Genomic DNA, 21,480 nt, shown 5'->3' with positions numbered 1-21,480 from the left:
TGTGTAAGTGTGTGTGTCTTCTCCCCCGGGCGTAATCATGGGGTTCCCTGCTGACTGTGTGTCCCGTCGTAGCTCCAGACTTCAGGGGTCAGAGGTCACTTAGTGTGGGTTCAAACACAGACACATATTGTAGTCATGATGAGGGACCTCCTCCTGTCTCACTGGTCTGGCTCTGCCTCGGTGTTCATGGAGAGCTCAGGTTTTAGGGTGTCCCAGGAAAAACTGAAGCATTTGTGATGCTTGATATAAAAATGAGGAGTGTTTTGTCATTATTATTATTATTATTGTTATTATTATTATTATTATTATTATTATTATTATTATTATTATTATTATTATTATTATTATTATCTGCAATTCCTAATTCTCTCTGTCATCTTTTTTTCTTGCAGATTCAGTGAAGTGGTGGGAAATTCCCCTGATTGGCTGAAAAACATCGCGCTCAAAGAAGAAGACTTCAGACTGGACTGCTGATAAACTCATTACCATCTCAGCTCATGTAAAATTTTGACTGAGTCAAAAAAAGTCAAAGATTTAACGCCTGATACAGCACACCTTCAGGAAATCATTTTATGACTCAATAACAAATGAGAGTGTAACATGATCAACGTTAAAAGAGTATTTTCACGGTGTATTAATGATGATGATGTATTATGACATTATGTGTATGTTGCTTCCTCTCTTAATTACATCTGCTCAGATTATACAACTGTAATTTACCCTGTTCTCTGTGGTTTTATATAAAAAAAAAAATCAAAATGAAATCATGGAAAGTGTCTTTTTTTTAAGGTTAGAGTCGGAGGAAATTTGTGTCTCCATTCTTTGTTATGCTGTCAAAACTAAGCGGCCAGAAAAATCTCTTTGCTAACAATGTGCTAACATCTAAATTAGTGTCATTTAATTTAATTGAGCGTATGTAAAAGTCAGTGACTGTGTGTGAGTTTGTGCAGTTATTTCTGTGGTCAGTACAGAGGAAACTGGCTGAATTTGATACATGTGAATTTAGTTTTCTTAAGCTATAAACATTTGATATTAGCCTTCACAGTTATAATGAAAAGATCATACTTTGTCAGCTTTTCTTTTCTGAGTAGAAAAGTCAACATGCGGTAGTTCCTTTAAAACTAAAACTAAAGGCTGTTGTGTTTTTAAGAGGAAGGGACCGATAAGAAAAAAAAAAAAAGTACACAAGGTTGAATACAAAGACTTTCAAATACTTTTTATATATATATTTTTTTCGCCACCGCAGCACTTTCTAGTGACAGAAAGTGTAAAAGCTTTTTGTAAAATAAAATAGAAACAGTCACTGAGATCATAGGCCTAACATCTGCTAACTAAGCCTCAGTGCAGGCCTCAGTCCTTCAGAAAGCTAATTAGTACTAAATGTCTAACACTCACACAGACAGGGTGTGAGGGCATGTTTGAAAAAGTTTATCTCACCTTATTTTAGATTTACATAACAATGTTGCTTCCAAAAATGATAACAATAATAATAATATAAAATAAAAAATATGATCGATAAAATAAGGCCTACGTAAACCAAACAGATTCGCTAGTGAGGTGTACCCATGCAGACTTAAATATTTTGTGAGATTTATTCCACTGATAAATAAATATTTGATATACTGAAAATAATGATAAAAAATAATAATAATAAAGGCCAGAGTAAAAGCCTTTATCTTCTAAATCAAATATGTTCAATGAAAACTAGAGTATTATCTTGTGTCTCTGTTGGCACAGCCCTTTTGTTTTTATCACATTAAAGTGCGATGATGTATTTTGTTAATTTTCATTGAAGTTTACATCAGATTTACAGCCACAATAAAGTTGATTAAAGAGGAAAGCAAGTGAGTTGAGACTAAATTTAAAAAAATAATAATTTAAAGCTGTTCTCTGTGGTTTTACAGCAAACAAAAGGTGGGAAAGAGAGCAGCCATCATCTGAATAAATGCAAATTGTCTTTGCCTCCACTTGGCATCATGCCAAGTATCTATAGCAACCACATCCTCTGACAGCCTCTCTCCATCCCTCCCTCCTTCACTCTCTAATTACTCCTCTGTCCTCCCTGTAGCTCTTTTTTTCTCCCTGATTTTTCCACCAGAAATGTGTGCAAAGAGGCAGTCTGAACTCGCTGTCCTGTTCAAAAACAAAAATAATACTTAACACTACTAAGACAAAAGAAACACAACAGAATCTCCTCTAAATAAATGTGAATAGGTCTTATTCTCAAAGATTATTCTTAATTTTTTGTTGATTCTTAAAATTGCAGTGAGTTTGTTTTAAATTCAACATTTTTTAAATTAATTATCGCCGGTTTAAAGTCTATACAGTGTCTAAGCTGTATGGTTTCTGTGGGGCTGTGTTGCGTTCACGGTCAAGTTCAATTCCTCCAGTAAGGCCTCGGGGAGAGACTGACCCAGCTCACCTCCCATCAGCTCAGAGCGCTGTGCTGCACCGCCACCTATCGTCTATTTGAAGAACTACAGCCACAGAGGTTCACAGAGGGTGTTGCTGATTCACGTTGATCGAGCTCCCTCCAGCGGTCACTGTGTGTCAATACATGTCACGTGTCTCGATTTTCTCATGTTTCGTGAAGAGGCCAAGATAAAACAATTAAAATGTTACTTTAAACATAAATTCAAAAACCCAAAGCCATCATACGTAAAATAGAAAAAAGAAAAAGAAAAAGAAATGCCTACCTGAAAGGCATAAAGAGGAAAACTAAGTTTTAAATATTTGATTTGAAAAGAAAGAAAATTTCACTTAGACCAGTTCACTGTCAATAATATTTGCCTTACAACAAAATGTTGGGAAATTTACAAACTGAAATAGAATGTATAATTATTGATATAATATAAATTGTATGATAGGTTATATTTAAAAAATACATGATCATCCTGTACTTATTTAGACTGATATATCAAACAAAAATCCCTCTGAAGTCACAAACACCTTTAACAACTTTAACTCCACACTTGGTAAAATAAATCTCTTTTTAAGCCACTACATGTCCTCTCAGGCCATTGCTTCAACAAATAGAAATACAGAACTTTTTTTCACCTCATTTATAGCCCTGTTCTTTTTAGATCTGAGTATTTTTTGTGATAGATTTTAATGTTTGAAGTAAATTATGATGTCTGAAGTTCCAGGACCTTTTAACTTGAGTTATTTGGACTGTGAGAATAATGGGTTAGTATGGTCCTGATATCCAGCCTTATGAATAACCTTATCGCTTTGTTTAGCAAACGGAGAAATTTCAATTGGTGTTACTAATCTTTCTCATAAAAATCTGATATTTCACAAAAAGTTACAATGACTATGATTTTATCAGTCTGGTAAACTGTAAAAATGAGATTTAAAATGATTAAAACAGCTGACCCAAATATATAGAGAAAACATTGATGTCTGTGGCATACTGACTTGCTTAGTACAACAAAAGCCATTTTACCAAGTTTAGAAATATATATAAACTTTGAAATTATATTTGATAACGAATAACTTTTTTCATTAGTACTCTCACATTACTTCTAGGAAGGTGAATTCTTTTATACTTGTCGTGCTTTTGTGGGTACACAATTTGACAGTTTAATGGGACTGATTCTTTGATGAGTTATAAATGGTATAAATGTCAAACAACACTATGAAATGCAAACTACACATTCAAACCAACATCTAAGATGCCGTTTTAACAAGTTTAAAGCATATTATTGATACCAACCCTTATTTGTCACTGTCCCTATTATTGTCAACACCCTTATTATCTAGCTTTGCTTCATTCTGTCATGCTTCTTAACACTGACTGAATAATTCCCTAGTGTGATCCTCAACCATCGACTTATTGAACCTGTCTGGATCTGCATTACGCATTGTATTTGTTTTGTCTCTATTTTTAGCGTCTAACCTATTTTCAATTGACTCCATTCTTTGAAAGTCATTGTTGCAAACCACTGCTTGAACCAAAGATATTTATACCATTATCAAATTGTACTGGCTTATGTTCTTCCAATGCCTGAATAACATTGATGCATATATAATCAATTTAGGGTTTCACACTGACCCCTGGTGGACGCTGTAGGTAACACAGTGTAATAATAATCAATGACTTCCCAACTTTACATGCAAAAACAAATCCTTTACCCACACTACAAAACTACCTTTAAAACCATATTGCTCTAGTTCATTGGTTAATTTTTCACGATTGATTGAATCAAAAGCTTTTCTTTATCATTCAGGTTTTCTCTCTTGAATCTATTCATACCAGTGATGTGAATCTGTCTGTTCTGTCTGTACACTTTGCTCAGTGTCATGAGTCAGTACATAATTTGATGTGTTTCGTTAAACTCTTCAAGTTTTGGCAAATCTGAAGTTGTCAGTTTCAAATATGTAACATCAGTCGGGGGAGAGAACAGAGTGTGAAATGATTCAAAAAGCACCAGTCTGTTTCCAACACCCAATTTTATTTGAGAATTTCATATTTCAAACTTTTCCTGCAGAAACACCATCATCACTGGAGACAGGACTCAGGGTCTGGTGTTAGTTGGTACATTTACATTCAGTTGGCACAAATCACTCCAAATGACAAAGCAGCTGTCTCACTGCTGCTGCACTGAAACATAAAAACACGAGTTGATCTGTTGTCGCATGCAAACACAGTAGTGTTAAATGTGCACATTTACGTAGTATTACCCCAGAACAGGGTGAGAACAAATCAATTTGCTTTAACAGAGCAAATAAAATCACATTTTCATCAGTTTGTTGTCAGTGTTTCAGTGTCCCTACTCTTTAAGCCACTGTTAGGTTCTCAACAACAAAAAAAGTATTCTTTCAAAATAAAAGCATACAATTGTTTGGCATTTTATGATTGTCTGTGTTTTCATCAATTCTCTTTTTTATTGTGTTTTATTTATTCACCCATCTGTTTTGATTTGTAGGTCTGCCAACATGAGGATATAATCATCATAATATTGTTAAAGTTCTTACTCTAATCAAATCTGATACACGTTAACTGTAAAATGTAGTGTCAGTAATTCCTCCTACATTCCTCAGATTAGTCCTTGTCTGGTTGGAATGGATCAATAAAGTCTGTGAGGGAGCTGAGGAGCACGTCTCTCACCCCACACAATGATAACCCTCAAGGCAGTTTAGTTTTTACAAAATTTAAATACAAAAACTGAACCTGAAGTTCTACATTCAGACGCCTCACATCCACACACTTTAAAACCACCTCCTGTCCCGTGAAGATTCAAAACTTCAAGACTGAAGCAAGGCTAGAAAATGGAAGCAACCTTCAAAAAGGTTAGTAGAAGAAGAGCAGTCATAGTAAGAACATTACTAATCCTTGCTAGGCACTTAGGAGTCAGAAACTACTCTCTGCTCAGCTTTCAGTCATCGCTTACGCCTCGCTGCACACTTCAGGCTGTCGACACCTCAGCTACACATAATTCCATCCTGATACCCAAGAGGAGACGTCGCAAATCAGTCTGATATTAAAAGACTTATCTCATATCTTCTTCTCTGCTGTTAACCACAAGGTTTTGTGGTTTTGCTTGTTTTAATTGTTAAGATACTACAACCAAGACTACGTTTACAAACACTGCTATAACTCTTTTGATTTAAACAGTAAAGATATACGACATCTGCGATCACATGATGTTAAATTAAGTGATGACGGTCAGTTGAAACCCTAATTTGGATCTTCAGCTTCAGACTCTGTGTACAGCTCACATTCAAAGGACTTTTGAAGAGTGGAAAAATTGATGTTGAATTTTTTTCTTATTTTTTATGATAAGGAATTAAAAATGACCTGTAAATGATTTTTTTCATATAACAACTTTGAAATGAGAGTGTAAGAAAAATTGTGCAGCCAAGTGTCTGTCAATGTTGATCTATCTAGGGAAGTGTTTGTGTCATAACAAGTACAGACCAACATAATTCATTTAACTCAGATCACAGTGATGATTATGTAACATGTTACAGATTCTTTGCATTTGGTTGTTGTCGTTTTGTTTGAAAATAATACGTTTTCCTTAAAACTCTTTAAAAATAGATACTACATTGCTTTCTTAGAGTATCACACTGAATCACAACATATTAAAGCATAGCTTCTGTGGCATAATACATTTTGTAGTGCCAGATCCCAGACAAAACAAACTGAATAATCAGTTATTTCAGCAGTGGACATCCCAGAAATTTCATCTGACGATGATTTAAACATGTAGATTGGTTGATGGTGATTTATTATCATTATCTATTATGAATCTTTAGCCCGTGGAGTCTTTTTTTTCCTGCTTTATTTTGGTAATGGTGACACTGGTTTCCTGCCCTCTGCTCCACTTGGCTCTGCAGCCAGCTGCTGGCTCAGTTCGGCCCCCTGCCTCGGTATGTGTGCTCTAACTATAGAACCTCTGACTCTCTTTGTAGACTTTGTGCCTGCATCAATACTGCTGAGACTGTCTCAGATAGTGTTAAACTAAAACCAAACAACTCATCCCAAGTTTGAAGTACCTACACGTATAAAACAATGATATGTTAGATCATCACAGACATTTGATTATGTGCTGAGGTAAAGAACAATACTGAGAACACCTAAAATAAAAAAATGCCACTAAGAAAGAAATCCAGAGACTCCTTCAGCAGGGGGTGTGCATATTTCCAGTCAAGTCAGTCCATTGGCATGAAATGCTACAGCTCAACAACAGGAGTGTCTCAAAGAAAGATCGAAAGTGAAACTCAAGAAGTGTCAACGCTGCAGCTGCAACGCTTACAGCACACTGGAAGACAACATCTGTAAACTGTAAATGTGGATATGTGAGGGTGCAGCGTTATGCCGAGTTTGACAAACAGAAACACCTTGAGATCAACTGTAAGCCAAAACCTCGAAGACGAGCTGAAGCAACACCTTACACGCAGCAGCAGCAACATGAAGCTGTAAACTCAAAGGTGGTGTTCACTGCAGGGCGGCTGTTGGATCATGTTAGATCTTATGCTGGATGTGAAACTGTTAAATCAGTGCGTGTGGCCTCACATGAGGAAAAGAAATAGATTTATGAATGTAAGATGGGTTTAAGCTTAGAGATTCTTCATCAACAGAAATCTGTTTGATCACCTGGATTTAAAAGTCATTATACTGTTGACATGCAGCGCACACCAACAGGAGAATCAGGGCACTCTGAACACTACTCATCAGTTGGCACTGCTTGTGTCGCTACAAAACAAATAAAACTCTCCTCCAGTCAAAGAACCTGGACTTCATTCTCCACTTGAACAAAAAATGATCATGTGATCAGGTGTGCTGCTTTTACCTCTGCTGGGAAAATGTTCCTCTACAGTCATCTTTTTGTGCTTAAATACTCTGACCTCATATAATCTGATGCTAGCTTATTCAGGAACCTTTGGTATAGTGGCTTCACTAAAAATAAAATTTTAAAAAAAATCTCCAAGGGCCGTATTTTACTCCTCGTAAATCAAATGCTTCTTAAAAGTCGATGAGTGGTAACTTTCCATTGCATTGTCAGTTTTAGGCAGACACACAAGGCAGCTGGGAGACCTGTGTGTGTGAACTTCTCTGATTGACAGACACTCACAGACCTGCTCCACGAGTACAGGAGCGTTATTGTTCATGGTGTACACACATAAATTCACATATTGCACTTAGATGTACATGAAAACAGCGTGTACATGTACCTGGTACCATCCCACAGAGCTCATGTCTGCAGGAACTGCTGCACCCCATGTTGCACACAATCAAACCAAGAAGATGCAGCAGTATCACCCCTGCATCCTGAGACAGTGTGTGTTTGCTAACCACTCTCCATTTTCCTGTATGTCTGTTCAGGGACTGACGGGGGTCTCATCATCCTCACGTCCCCCATCTTCCTCTCTTTGAATCAACATTATCGGTTAGTGTATCCCATCTGATGCAGCTTCCTCAGGAGGATCTGAGTGAGGTCAAACGTGGTGAAGCTGATCCCCACCGCAATGGGTCCTTTGACCCAGTTCATGCTGAGACCTTTGTAGAGTCCACGGATGACGCCCTCCTCAGACACGATCTCTCTCATGGTGCCAAGGATCGTACCGTATGTGTGACCTGTGACTCCCGCAGTCTGCATACGGCGTCGGACCACATCTAGGGGGTACGATGCCGACTGGCCAATGAGACCCGCGCAAGCTCCGAATGCAAGACGTTCGTAGGAATAGGGCTGTGAGCGCCCACTTCGCTCTACAAAACAGAAAGAAATATAAAGTACAACACTAAACATGTGAAAGACGAGGGTTAGGATACACACACTGATAAACTTTAACTCACCTGCATGTACTTTCTTCAGTGTCTCATAAGTGAAGAAGCTGAGACCAGCATAGGGCACAACACCCAGTATGGTGGGAGTAAAACCTCGATACAAAGTCTTCAGACCCTCTTCTCTGGATATCCGCACGAACACGTGAAGAATGTTACTGTACCTATAGAGGAGTGGAGGATCCATCATCAAACAACATGTGAGCAGGAAGCTGGGTGAACATTAAAAAGATTGTTAGGCGTCGCCCTGTCTGTTTCTTGTAATTTTTTCATCTCTTTTTTGTCATTTTTGCATTTGGAGTGGATCATCATTTCGTATGATTCATTTGTTGGTCATGGACTGCAAACTTTTTGTGTCTTCAGTGATATTTTTACTACTTTTACTCCTGTGTTTGTCTGGAGATCCTACATATAACCATGGCTGCATTGTTTACATGTGAAATCAGCTGTTAGTAGCCTGTAGCATGTCAATGCTAACTGGTGCAAAGCCTGATGTTTACCCACAAGGTGAGCTAAAGGAGGTGAGGACGACGTGCTGGTTCTCAGGTGTGAGCTAAGAAGCTGTCCTTCAATACATAGTTATTAGGAACGTGAGATCTATCTCCAATAAGATGGACGAGCTAGCTGTGCTAACCCAGCAACAGAGGGAATACCAGAAGGCAGAGTAGCAACATGCTATTCACAGACATGCCTAACGGAGCTAACTCCAGACACCAACGCCACATTGGAAGAGCTTCACCTGCTGTGAGCAGACAGGATCCAGGAGACAGAGACTGAACAGACTGCTGAAGAAGCTCAGTCCTGGACCCTGTGGAGGTGGAGGCTGGCTGAACTGGAGAATGATGGACAAGCTGTCACATCTATTTTCTTATGGACATTTTTGCACTTTCTATACACTTTCTTTCTTTTGTTTTCTTGATTGCTGCTGTGATTCCTCCTGAATTTCACCTCTGGGATAAATAAAGTTTTTCTATTCTCTTCTACAGCGTCCCCTGTCAGCTGTTGTAGTTCTAAGTAAGGTCTAATTCGGCTGTTAGGGCCCATGTTTCATGAACAGTGACTGATGATGAGAAAAAGTTTAAGATAACTGCTGTAAACACTCTGTTAGCTTGATTTAGCATCTATGGATGGACTTGCATTTCCTTTGGAGTCACAGCCATCCGAGCTCGCACCATGTCCAGGGGATAGGTCAACATGGCTGCTGTGGTACCTGCCATCGACCCAGCGAGTAACCTTGGAAATGGAGGTAGAGCTCTAAAACACAGAAATGAACATGAAACTGTTAGCATTTTGCTACTTATTGAAATACGCATTAAATCAAAGCTCAAACAAAGAAAACATGTTAAAAACTATAAAATCAAAAGTTTAAAGACACGTACTTTCCCTGAAAGCCGTAGTAACCTCCCAGCAGCCCCTTGTACTGTTCATGAGCACAGAACTGGATGGCAGCATACGGGATGACTCGCACCATCGTGGCGGAGTTTCCCCTCCATAGACTGAGGAAGCCATCCTTCAGGTAGGTGCGGTAGATCAATCTGTAGGCCTCCTGTTATCGCACAAAAACACATGCTCATTTGACGTTTGTAGAAATGTGACTACAAACACCAGCAATAAATATTCAAACTTACCTTAGCTGAGAATCGAGCTGAAGACACTGGGGATTGAACAACATTCAGTCAGGTGTTTATTCCACTCATCACATTCTATATTCACTTCCGTCACATCTATGTGGGTCGTTCTAAAACTGGACTCCACTTCTAGGGCAGCAGAGCCTTGGGCTTACCTTGAAAGATGATTTTAGTCCTATCCAGAGGGGCAACAGCTGTTTTGGCCACGGCTCCTGCTAAAGCCCCAGAGAAGAGCGAGTTGAGGACAGAGCGCGTTTGTTTAAGTCCCTGAAAAAAGAGGAGAAGCACATTTAGGGGGACCCATATGAGCAGAGCTCATCCTGTAAAAACACAGTTCGTATGAGATGCTGTTGATCATTAAACTGGAGTTGGACAAGAACACATTGGAGTAACCAGCCTCACAGAGCGACACAAAGGGTAACAGCTGTCCTTAAATGAACCACAGAAAAAACATGAGAGCACAAAGGTCAGATAAGTTCAGCTCTTTCACTCACACTGCAGCACAGCATAATGGTTTCACTCAGACAGAGCAGAGTTAAACACACGGACACACACAATGTCGCTGCATCTCTGTGTTTGAGACCGTTAGACACACTTTCTTTACTCTAGAGGAAAAAAGGTACACTTATTTTCAACTTCAAGCTCCAATGAGGAGTTTTACGTTGACTTTGAAACAAGATTGATCTTTATTCTTCTTTTTAAATTCTTGAATATGAAGGGGAGGTGTCAGACAAACAGATGCTGCTAAAACAGCTTATTTGTTTTGGGTTAAAAAGAAAACTTACGGATTAGCAAAGCCTTATCACTTTGTCCACAAGGGGCGTCAAAATCATCATAACCTGAAAGTTCTTTACAGGAGCTGTTTGAAAAAATCTCAAACTGGGAAAAAATAACATCTTGCTGTAGCTTTTGTCATAAGTCAAAGCGAAAAAATGAAAGATTAAAATCATGGGTCTCCAACATCAAGTCAATCTAAAGTGAAATACTGCTAGACGGGGGAAGAACTATCCGATTTTCTGACTTGACACTGAACGCAACAATTAGCACATAAACCAAAAAAATCTGGAACCAATGCCCTCAAAATGTTGTTAAATCAAGATGTTTCTTTAAAAGGCCAACAGAAAGGTTGATGTCAGGCACAGAGTGTGTCAGAAGAAGTGTGAGAATGATTATTTCTGTTGAGTTTAAGGGGAATTACACCTCTCTCATATCCAAAGAGCTGCACAGCTTAAAAAAAGAGCAAAAAAGTGTACTCCAGAGAGAAGGAAATGATGCAAATAAAAGAAACAGGTCTAAATTTAGTGAGGTCTGTCTTTAAGTTATACTGAGAGTTTTAACTGCCACCTCCTATAAGAGTAAATGTGGCCCAGCTGAGAAGACGCTCTCTTAGGTGTCTGGCAACAATAATTCAGCAAGAAAAGCCAAAGATGACTGTAAAATTATTCGTGCTAGTTCAATTGTTCAAACAGTTAAATTTTTTTATTCAGTTTTTCAAAAAGACAATCCCACTTCAAATAAAAAAGTAATAAAAGATATTAAAAATATCTAAGCAGTGACTTGGCTTCAAACCAGCCATTCAGGTGGATAGAGAATGCCTGGTAGTTGTAAACCTGTAGGTCTTTCCTGAGAGTGCTCCTGCAGCAGCCACTTAGTCTGAAATCCCTCTTAAAGGTCCCATATTATACAAAAATCACTGTATTAAGTCTTTTAGCGAAATTTGTGGGTCTTTGGCTTTCCTCCCAGCCAACAAAATGTGATATTTAATGACAAAACCTATACTTAGTAGTGCTTGAAATTGTAAAATCCTGACCTAAAATGAGCCGTTTGGATTTTGGGGAGCCATCACTGCTTTGTTTTCGGCTGTAAACAGCCACATAGTTCCATGCACAAGCTTCCCATCTCGGAAGAAGACAAGACTAAGTGGCTAGAGTTCATTTATCAAGGAAATGTGCCAGCAACACTCAGTAAAACTGTGCATGTGTGTGCTAGTCACTTTACGGCCGACTGTTTTTCCAACTTTGGACAGTACAACAGAGGGCTAGAGAATAGACTGGTCCTGAATCCGGGCGCATTACCAACCATCCACCAACAAACCTGGGACCCTGGAAATGTGAGTATTTTAAATGCTGTGTGCTGTGGAGCAGATGTAAGAGCTTTTCCTCAGTGTCCCCACTGTCTCTGTGTTAGCTTCAGGATGCTAACTGTAGCTGCGGTTAGCCTGTTGTTTTAGCCTGTAATGTTACGGTAATCAAGCTTAATTGTTTTCTAAACATTGTGCACTTGGAATTCGTGGCGCCGCTCTTAGGCCCCGCTTACACGGAGACTCCCGCAACGATTCTTCCTTTGCGTTTTCAAAAGCCACCCGCGTTTACATGAGGACGGCGTGAAAACGATCCGCGTTCATACGACTCCAGGAGGGCAAGTCTCCTCTTCTGTTCTTTCTTGTTCTGCCGTTTTGTTGTGTGAGATGGTCGGCAATCCAACCATAACGCGCATTACCGCCACCTACTGGCTCAACTGGAAATGTGGCTGAGCGCGGAGCCTTCACCTAAAACTGCGAGGTGCGCACACGGTGACGTCAGCGTTTCACCCTGAGACGCTCCGCTCTGTGTTTACACGAAGCTGGATGGAGGAGCGGATTCAGATCTTTCCACTCTGGGGAGTGTTTTCAAATGTTTGCGTTTTCACTGAAAACGCAACGTGGTCTCGTCTAAACGGAAGGCCAAAACGCAACGAAATGTTTGCGGAATCGACCGTTTTCGGCGTCGTGTAAACAGGGCCTAAGTGACGTGGAAGAGCGGGGTGGTATCAGCAGTGGCTCATTTACATATGAATGCCACGCCCACTAAATCAGAGCGTTCTGAACAGAGGGGCTATGAGAGCCTGGAAACAATGGTGCTGTGCTTGATTTATTGGCTTTTTGGACCAAAACATGTAACTACCATTTCATGAAGACATCACTGATCCATATTAAACTGCAGAAAAGGAACGTAATATGGGACCTTTAAAGTTTGAAAGTTGAGGTAAAATAATAGATCATCAATATAACTCCTCCCCAAATGGATAAGCTAAAGATACGAGCCTTTAAAACATGAGAAGTGTAACATAGATTTTTTCATTAATTTGGTGAAGTAAAAGTTGTTGGAAAGAAACAAAAGTCCAGCTCTTTGTTGCTTTGTTCATTGTGATACTGATTCTTTGAGTGTACTGAAGTTTTAAGGTGTTAAAGGATAATTCACCAAAACCACAAAAATCAACAACTGCTTTGACATCTCAAGAGGTGTGGGGTCATGTTATGACGAACACCTCACATTCTCACATTAATACAGAGCAGTTCACCAAGCAACAGGAACCCCCTGTCCACTGGTTTACCTCATAGCTGGAGTCTGTCTGACTGGAGGAGGCCCGCGGCAGCACTTCTCCCTGTGTGAGTGATGCCCGTTGTTCCTGGACTCCATTCCCCATTCCCGAGGACTAAGCACGGCTGTCACTGAGCGCGCTCATGAATTCAATCAGCGGGGGGAGGGGGAGGGGCAGCACCGGGCGCTGAGAGGTACAGAGGAGAGAGGTCGGTCAGAAGGAGAAACAGAGGTCACTTCAAGGTTCAAACGTGTCCTATATTTACAGCAACTGACAGGAAGTGCATGTGGCTCTCCTCTTGTTTCTCTTCAGGGTCAAAGGTCAAGCAGGACTCTGACTTACAGACACATTTAAGACCTTTGATATACAAAATCATTCAGTGGGATCAAAGTACTATAATGTAGCACGATGAAAACCTGTGAACTCAAAAGTTCCAGTTTGAGCAGAGTCATGTCACCTGACAACTGTTTACCTTTAAACAAGAAACTATAAATACAACAGTTGCCTCGAGTTAACTGCTGCCTGGAGGATAATCCAGTTACCTTTAATCAACTGCTGCACCTCTGAGGTCTATATAAAGACAATGAGCAGAGCAGATCTACAGTGAGATTCTACAGTGAGATACACCCAGAGACACCTTTCTTTAAGGACGGCAGAGTTAAAGAGCTATAGGTGAAAGGTGTCTGTCTGAGCCCCACCCTCACCGACAGACCAGATTACCACTCCTGAGTCAGGACGCCGTTACCTCCCCGTTCATTTCTGACTCACATGAGCTGAAGTTCAGAGGGAGGAGATTATCAGGGGCAGTTTGACAACATTTACCAACAATGAAGTCAGCATGTTTTCCTAAGGAGCTAATCATTTTACAAGGGAAATCATCCATTCGTGCTGCTTTCAACCTTTCTCAGAAAAAGCAGTCTGCATGTGTGAAGAGCAGAACTCCTACAGCTAAGACCTCACCTGTACACACAGACTGTCAAAGCTGTCAGGTGGGAATAGTCAGTTCAGGGTATGAATTTGTTTCCTGGGAGATACTGTTGAGTGAAAGAGTAGAATTTTTTCTGTAAAACTTTGTAATTTTGAAAAATCGAGTGATTATTGTTTCTTTTTTTGTCACTAAATTCAAAACTTAAAAATAAAAAAAAGAAAATTTCCTGTAAATTCCCACGGAAAATTAGCTCGGGATTATCAGAACTTTTCAGGGTCTTGTTGCTGTTAATTTAAATGAATTTTTCTTTAAAATATTTAATACATTTTGAGTCTGAATTTCTTGAAATTTTTTATTCAATTTCTTGTTATCAAAGTTTCCAATTTTGAAAATTCCCCTATTTTTTTAATGTGACAACACATCTCAGTACAAATGATACTATGAGAGGTTTCACAAGCTTTCTACAAATCCAATGACACACATCCAATATGTTTGATGCATGTGGTTGTAAAATTGTGCCTGGAGATAGTTACAACAAAATTGGGACTTAAACATCTTGCAAAACGTGTGGGCAGTTCATAATTAATGTGCCACAATAAATGAAGTATAAATTCATCCACATTGAAGCCAATATATCTGCTAAAGCTCAGGTGAAGCAGGTTAATAGAATTAATCCTAGAGATATCTAAAGCAGAAAATAGTATTGTTTTCAGACAGTCTCTGAAATAACCAATAACTTGTTGCACATCCACTGAGTTGTTTGTCTTCAACGTAATACCTGTTTCAGTTTTTGAAGCACTGACTGAAATCCTCTGAATGATACCCTGCAGCTCGCATTCAAGGAAACCAAAAAGAGAGCTAGCTCTGACGGACAGGAGAGCACACAGAGGCTCCGCTGAAAAGCTGGGCAGTCATGGGCAACAAATGCTGGCATCTGTACAACAGGGCTCAAAGCCAGATCCCCAAATGAGCACTTAGACCCCTAATGCCGCCCCCCTTTTCACCTCACCAACAGGCAGCCTCTTATCCTTCCCAGCAGCCTCTTTCCCAACATATATCATTTTACAGTTCCTTGTTCCTGACTGCTTACTGTGTCTGCTTGGTGTGCAGCGGTCTTGGCTGCAGATATGAGGATTTTCTCCAGTAGTCAGCCATGATCCAGTTCTCAGTTGTCATGTTACATGCGCAACAATTGGAGAACAGTGTCATTGCTGTTCCTTGTGGGAACTGAGCTGATTCTTCTACTGAGTTACCTGGATAGTATTTCTGTAAATGAATACATATATAGTGGTTTATATGGTATTTATGAACTTTAGTGTTTCAGTACGAACAAAAACTGAGATCAATCAGACCTGCCAAGCAGAAAGTATTAGCTTTAAGAAATTTGCCAGCAAAAAAGTGAAAGCAAATGTTCTAACACAGGAATTTAGTCTCTGATAACATGACACGACTGATATAAATATCAAAGTTAGCTTCAAACCTGATATTGAACAACAAAATGATAGTTAACAGCAGGCAGGATAAGTCCTTCACAGTGTTAAGGCCAACCCTGTAAAACATTTACTGCTTTTAAAACAACACAAAGATCAGGGCTGGGCTTTGAACCTATTCATTTTTTAAATAATTTAATGTTTCCTAAATAAGTGCGACTGCGGTGCATTTTATGTATTATGTTGTGTTTGTGTTTTGTCTAACTTCACATTTTATGACAGGCCAATAGCTTCAGTAACAGCACAGTCTTCTGATTGTATCCCATATGCTTCCACCCAGTTGACAAATGAAACCATCTGCACTCAACACATTGCTATAACATGCTCTTATACAACACAACCCCCCACCAGGGCTTGATTTAAAAACAGCTTTGTAATGAGTAACATTAGACTTTAACTGATAGAAATAATCAATATTCTTCTTCATCTGAAATACTAGCGTCTGCATCTGAAACTTGTATCTGTAACTTCCACCTACAACACTGTCACCTTTTGCATCCAGCCAGCTGTCATCAGATAAAAACATGTAATTTCTCACCTTATAAATCTGGTACCAGACTTGCAGAGCTGTGGTATCCCTCACTTTGTCTGTTACAAGCTCCGGAGAAGCTGTTTCGAAGTCAGCCAAATAGCAGGTCAAGTAACATTAGCCAGCTAGCTGTTAGCTTACCGCTACATAACGTTTTTGTTAGCGTTACTTTCGTCGCCGGCGTAACGGTGACAACGATAAAATCAGTCTACATACAAATGATTACTTTCTTGTTAAAGGCACTGTCACCGACGCATTTCCCTCTCATATGCTCTGCACTGACTTTAATTGACTGGCAGCGTCCATGCTGTTGTATTCCTGCCGTTACTACTCCTGTCAAGTCAACGGCGATAGCCTGACCACTGCGAGGTTTGGCAAGGACGAGCGCGTTGCACTGTGGGTAATGAAGTACAACCAAAGAGGGGCATGTTTGGATAGGTCCGTTAGAGGGGCGTGAGTATCTCTGGAAACTGTTTATGGGCGTGGGTAAAACATAAACTTCAGCAAGGAGTGGGCCCACTCTGTTGGTAACTGTGTTTACTTGTCTTGAAAGGAAAACTCGGGAGTTTTTCCACAGGGTCAGCGGATACAGTGTTTGTAACTTCACACAAACATACAGAGAGAAATCAGGGAAGAGAGGTGTGATTATTTGTAGTCATGCAGAATATAGTGTAAAGTTATCAGTGTTGTGCCCTAATATGATATAATCCAGTTGTACCTACTAACTAAAGCATATATAAACAAAAATGGATGCTGAATAAGGCATCAAATACATGTTAAAATATGGCCCAGTGACTGAACATGGAAAAGAAATCTGCACTGTTAAAGAGTTCTTGCATAGCAGTATAGTAGTTGTAGCATATTTATATTTAACAATGGCACATAACCATAACACATAAATTAAAAAAAAATTCACATTTGACAATCTTGGGAACAAAATAATAATGTAAAGCACAAAAAAATATGCTGCATTACAATGAAATCTTCGTACTGGTGAAAAAGTTGACAGTATATCCAGCCTCTCAAAGGGTTGTGTTGGGACTTGTAACATTACTTGGAAGCCCTTTTTACATCAATTACTTTTTTTCAAATATGTCTAGCTGTGTAGTTGAATCTTCTCATACTCTTGGCTATGTATGCTAGCATTATAATGTTCTTCTTGCCTAACTTTTCATTTTAGGCACACCCATGGTATAGATGACAAATTTTTGGAAATGCTCTCTATTTTCAGTTTGTGAGGCTGCCATGTTTGCCCGTCCACAGCTCTCTGAGCTCCACCTGGCATCCCAGATCTCTGAGGGCTGCTTTACCCACATCCCCACAGTCTTGATGGGTCAGCAGCGCCTGAGCTATCAGGGCCTCTGCTCCCATCTCCAGGATGGGCTGACTGTAGTTTCGCATCCGTGAAACCAAGTTTCTCATCACCATACAGGCTTGTTTCTGTTCATAAAAGAAGAAAAGAAAACACACATGGGTAGTTATCAGGCTGGCAGTGGGTCTCCTTTTTAAAAGGACTTATTAGTTATTAATGACCTTAAATTACCTGCACATTGACCGAATCAGTGTGCGCCTTCATTGCCTGCACTGCTGCCAGGGCTCCTCCATTCTCCATGATGACTTTGCAGTTGTTTGGTTTGCGCAAAGCAAGGACAGAGAGGCAGGCACATCCCTGCTCACATACCTAAAGAAGAACAGCAGGAAAATCTCAGGACATCTGCAGAATCTACAGCTCAAATCTATTTTTATAACAAAAATTAATATATGACCAAATGTTTGTGCCTCTTGTGAATGTGAGGTAAAACATATTTACAGTCCATTTATAATCATGACATTTAACTCACAGCTGCGTTGCTCATGTGTCTGTTCATGGCAATGACAATGAGCTGGACTCCACCAGCATTAACAACAGCATCTTTCACGTCATCATTTCCTGCTACAGCTCGTATTGCACTTAGGACCTGCCGCACCAACTCCTACAAGGAAACAAACACAAGCACATTAGAACATGGAAGTTGAATATTAAAAGAGTTTGTATAAAAATCCTATGATTCAAAGATTGGTACCGGTGACTCATAGCTGTCTGCAAGAAGTGTCATCATGAGTTTTAATCCTCCCAGATCACAGATGTCTTGACAGAACTCATTCCTTACAGCCAGACGAGACAGAGTAGCACACAGCTCACTCAGAACAGAAGTATCACTGAGGTGAGCTGTGAGAGAAGAACCACAGAAAAGAAAAATCATGGATTAAATCAGAAAGTGGATTAAAAAAAACACTGAAACACTGAAGTTTGTTGCTTACTCCCTTACCTTTTGCAGCCTCAATTAAGACCTTAAGTCCATTATGCTCGAGAACAATCATCTTTGCATGCTCATGAGCATGCCCAAACGTAACTCGCACGTCATCATCAAAGGTCATGACTCTAAGAGCTGTGGCAGCTTCTTTTATCACCTCAGCACATCCACTGTTCTGTGTAGCGGCTCCGGTCAGCAGGGGAAGTACACCTGCCTTCACTAAATCCTGCCTGTTTTGTTCATGTTTTAAGCAGCAGTGACGTACAGCACGGATGGCCACACATGTCACAGAAGAGTCTGCCTGGTACTTCTTAAGGACATCTAAAAGGAACTGTCGGCCCTCTGCATCCAGTAGATCTGGCTGTCCATCCGTCAGTGCAGCTAGAGCAGACAGGGTGATCGACACAGCTTCCTGTTCGTCCACACTCTTTGTGCAGTAGGAGAGGATGATGGGGTAGGCATCTTTTTGGGCAGCCAGAAATCTTTGGGCGAACCCAAGAGAGCAATGCTCAGTGAAGCGTTTTAAGTCTGCCAATGCATCAGTAACACCAGCAGAGTCTTTTCCTGACTGAAGAGAATCTAAAACCTGCAAACAAAGCATGATAAGTACAGAGTACAGGCTGTCTACATATACAAAGTGAATAACTTTTTCAGAACAGTTAAATGTCTACCTGTAGGACTTCATGTGTTTGCTCTTCTTGTTTTTTCTCAGATGACACAGCTGGAACTGCTTTTACTATACAAGTGAGGTCCACACCTGTATCCACCCAAAAGATCATAGTTAATGCCTTGGAGGTAACGAAATAAAAGGAAAAAGAGGACGTGAAAAACAAACATATCTACACAACTTGAGCTAGTAAAAACTCAGGAAGAAGTCTCAAGTGGGGGGGCAGAAAGACTGGTGTAGAAGAGTGGTCTCTTGGTCTCGCTTGGTGCCCTGGTAAATGGGTTGTTTTATTTAAACAGAAGCCTGGACTTCATTAATAAGTGGATAAGAAACATTTTATTAACATAAATCAGTAAATCAGTAAAGATTTAGAGATGCATTGTTCTCTAGGCTATTGCGGTCATTTCAATAGAGTAACTGGTCCAAGGGAAAATTATATATATTATTATTGCAATACCAAAGAACATATTAAAAGTAGTAGTTCAAAATCGCTGGGGATTATTCCAATAGGAATATCAAAGACATGGCAAAGATAAGTCAGATCTAATCTTCGTAGGTTGACACATACTCCAGGGTCCAAAATGTGTTTTCATAGCATAACACCTTAACAGAAGTGTCAGACTAAGGATAAATTAGTATTTTGGGTGCATTTACAACTTTTCATTATTTCAAGCTCATTTTAAGCCACATTACCTTGAGACTCAAACTGCTCCACAGCCTCCCTCAGAGCCTCATCAGGATCCATCTCAAACTCCTCCATGTTCTCTCTGACAGCAGCATCAAAGGTTTCCTGTGTGATCCTCCGTTTCGCCATTTTTGACATAGTACTTACTCCAGTCTAAAACAAAAGTATGGTTATCATTAACACACCAGCCGCGTTATTGATCCGCGATATCTGATAACAGGGGGGCTTTTGTTGGCGACACGATGTTCTGTTCCTGCTTCTGTAGATCACAACAGCAATTTAAAATGTAAAAGTTAAATAAAGCGAAACTAAAGCAGGATTTTCCCACTTAATGCCAAACATGTTTCAGAAAACACATAAAACATCACTTAACTGTGACCACCGCCCAGAGACAAACAATCTGATGAATGAAGCGAACAACGCTGTCGATTTACGCACTTTACGTAGTCTGCTGTGCGGGTGACAGAACGAGCGCGAGGCGTGAGGTGTGCGGACCAATTTTGGCGAATAGCAAATTCCGCAAGTCGGTCCCACCAACGCATCATCTCGACTATGTCATAGACTGCAAAACGTTTGTTCCGCTCTTAAACATGTCACCATATGCTGTATAAAACACCAGGGTACGAGTTGCAAAATTGATGAGATCTGTGTTCTTAATCAGGAAGAGGGGTTGCTAACCTGAATCTCAGATATATGAGAGAAAAATCTTCTATCGAAAGTCATAGATTGACTTTACTGACTTTTCCTTCAAAATAAAGTTAATGTGTGGGTACTCCATTTGGGAATATATTTTGTCGGGGGGGTGTAATTTAATGTACCATATTATTTAAAAACGTATCATTTTTAGTATCACAATTATTACCTAAAATACACGTAAAGTAAGCTAATTTTAATGGCTTTGGATTTTGTTTTGAAGGTATAAACAGGAAGTTGTTCTTTACTCTGCTGCCTTGGGGGTGTGGCACTGATGTACACAAATGTTTACAACTTAGCAGCTAAATGTACCGAGTCTTCTTCCTGACCGATTTGGTCATCGTGGTTATGACCAGAATGGGAGCTAGCAGAGAGTCCTGGAGCCCTGGTACCTAGCCCTGCTGGGCTTTACAGAACATTCCCGCACGTCGAGCCCACCAGAGATCCGTATGTGCGCTGCTGGTTCAAGCCGCCTTCCAGAGCTGACGCCCCGTACTCACCAACTGTGGGGCTCGGTCCTCTACCAACACACCAAGAACAGCGAGCTGGTGCGGACTCACCTGGAAAAGCAGTAATAGATTATGACATCTTCTTTATAGCTGATAATGCGTGCTGCAAACATCTACACTGCTCAGTTTGGTCATAAAACTAACACTCTTTTTCTTTTTATCTTGGTTTGTAACACAAAAAGTATCAATTTTTCATTGTGAAATTATACACCAAGTGTTGCACTTTATGTGCATAGAATCTTATATATCCATTTTATAATAATCTAGCTCCGTTTTAGGACCAACATATCAAACCATATGGTAATAACAAAGCCTTAATGATTGAGGTCTCAGCTTGAAGATGTGAGGTTTGAAGCAGTAAGCTTCTCAGAAAAAGTACCTGCATCTAGTCATGCCGTCAGGACAAG

The 21,480-nt window shown here is 39.9% G+C and overlaps 2 protein-coding genes across 2 annotated transcripts; both read right to left on the bottom strand.

The window, feature by feature from the left end:
- Positions 1-4,486: 4,486 nt before the first annotated feature.
- slc25a42 (solute carrier family 25 member 42) lies at positions 4,487-16,576 on the bottom strand. The gene is made up of 8 exons (XM_074688463.1): positions 16,235-16,576; positions 13,291-13,464; positions 10,074-10,185; positions 9,919-9,944; positions 9,670-9,836; positions 9,428-9,544; positions 8,303-8,454; positions 4,487-8,215 (listed from the first exon to the last, which is right to left on the bottom strand). Exons 2-8 carry the CDS (start codon positions 13,381-13,383, stop codon positions 7,890-7,892), a joined length of 993 nt encoding a protein of 330 aa, XP_074544564.1. The 5' UTR covers positions 13,384-13,464; positions 16,235-16,576; the 3' UTR covers positions 4,487-7,889.
- A 181-nt stretch (positions 16,577-16,757) lies between these two features.
- armc6 (armadillo repeat containing 6) lies at positions 16,758-20,399 on the bottom strand. The gene is made up of 8 exons (XM_074688461.1): positions 20,245-20,399; positions 19,880-20,024; positions 19,191-19,276; positions 18,535-19,105; positions 18,289-18,434; positions 18,067-18,198; positions 17,769-17,906; positions 16,758-17,665 (listed from the first exon to the last, which is right to left on the bottom strand). The coding sequence occupies exons 2-8, from the start codon at positions 20,007-20,009 to the stop codon at positions 17,453-17,455; spliced, it is 1,416 nt and encodes a 471-aa protein (XP_074544562.1). The 5' UTR covers positions 20,010-20,024; positions 20,245-20,399; the 3' UTR covers positions 16,758-17,452.
- Between the last annotated feature and the right edge of the window lie 1,081 nt (positions 20,400-21,480).

The sequence above is a fragment of the Halichoeres trimaculatus genome, unplaced genomic scaffold (assembly GCF_033239565.1).
Source record: "Halichoeres trimaculatus isolate MK-OKI-2021-1 unplaced genomic scaffold, fHalTri1.1 fHalTri1_scaffold_15, whole genome shotgun sequence".
Taxonomy (NCBI): Eukaryota; Metazoa; Chordata; class Actinopteri; order Labriformes; family Labridae; genus Halichoeres; species Halichoeres trimaculatus.
This window is presented reverse-complemented; position numbering and strand designations above follow the sequence as displayed.

What these genes read in the sequence shown, in the direction of transcription:
- slc25a42 (XM_074688463.1), bottom strand. Translation starts at nt 13,383, where the DNA reads ATGGGGAATGGAGTCCAGGAACAACGGGCATCACTCACACAGGGAGAA. An exon ending in TACTACGGCTTTCAGGGAAA is followed by an intron (nt 9,545 to 9,669) that starts GTACGTGTCTTT and finishes TCTGTGTTTTAG; the next exon opens with AGCTCTACCTCCATTTCCAA. An exon ending in GCTGTGACTCCAAAGGAAAT is followed by an intron (nt 8,455 to 9,427) that starts GCAAGTCCATCC and finishes ACTCCTCTATAG; the next exon opens with GTACAGTAACATTCTTCACG.
- armc6 (XM_074688461.1), bottom strand. Translation starts at nt 20,009, where the DNA reads ATGTCAAAAATGGCGAAACGGAGGATCACACAGGAAACCTTTGATGCT. An exon ending in GGAGCAGTTTGAGTCTCAAG is followed by an intron (nt 19,277 to 19,879) that starts GTAATGTGGCTT and finishes GGGTGGATACAG; the next exon opens with GTGTGGACCTCACTTGTATA. An exon ending in GACACATGAGCAACGCAGCT is followed by an intron (nt 17,907 to 18,066) that starts GTGAGTTAAATG and finishes GTTCTTCTTTAG; the next exon opens with GTATGTGAGCAGGGATGTGC.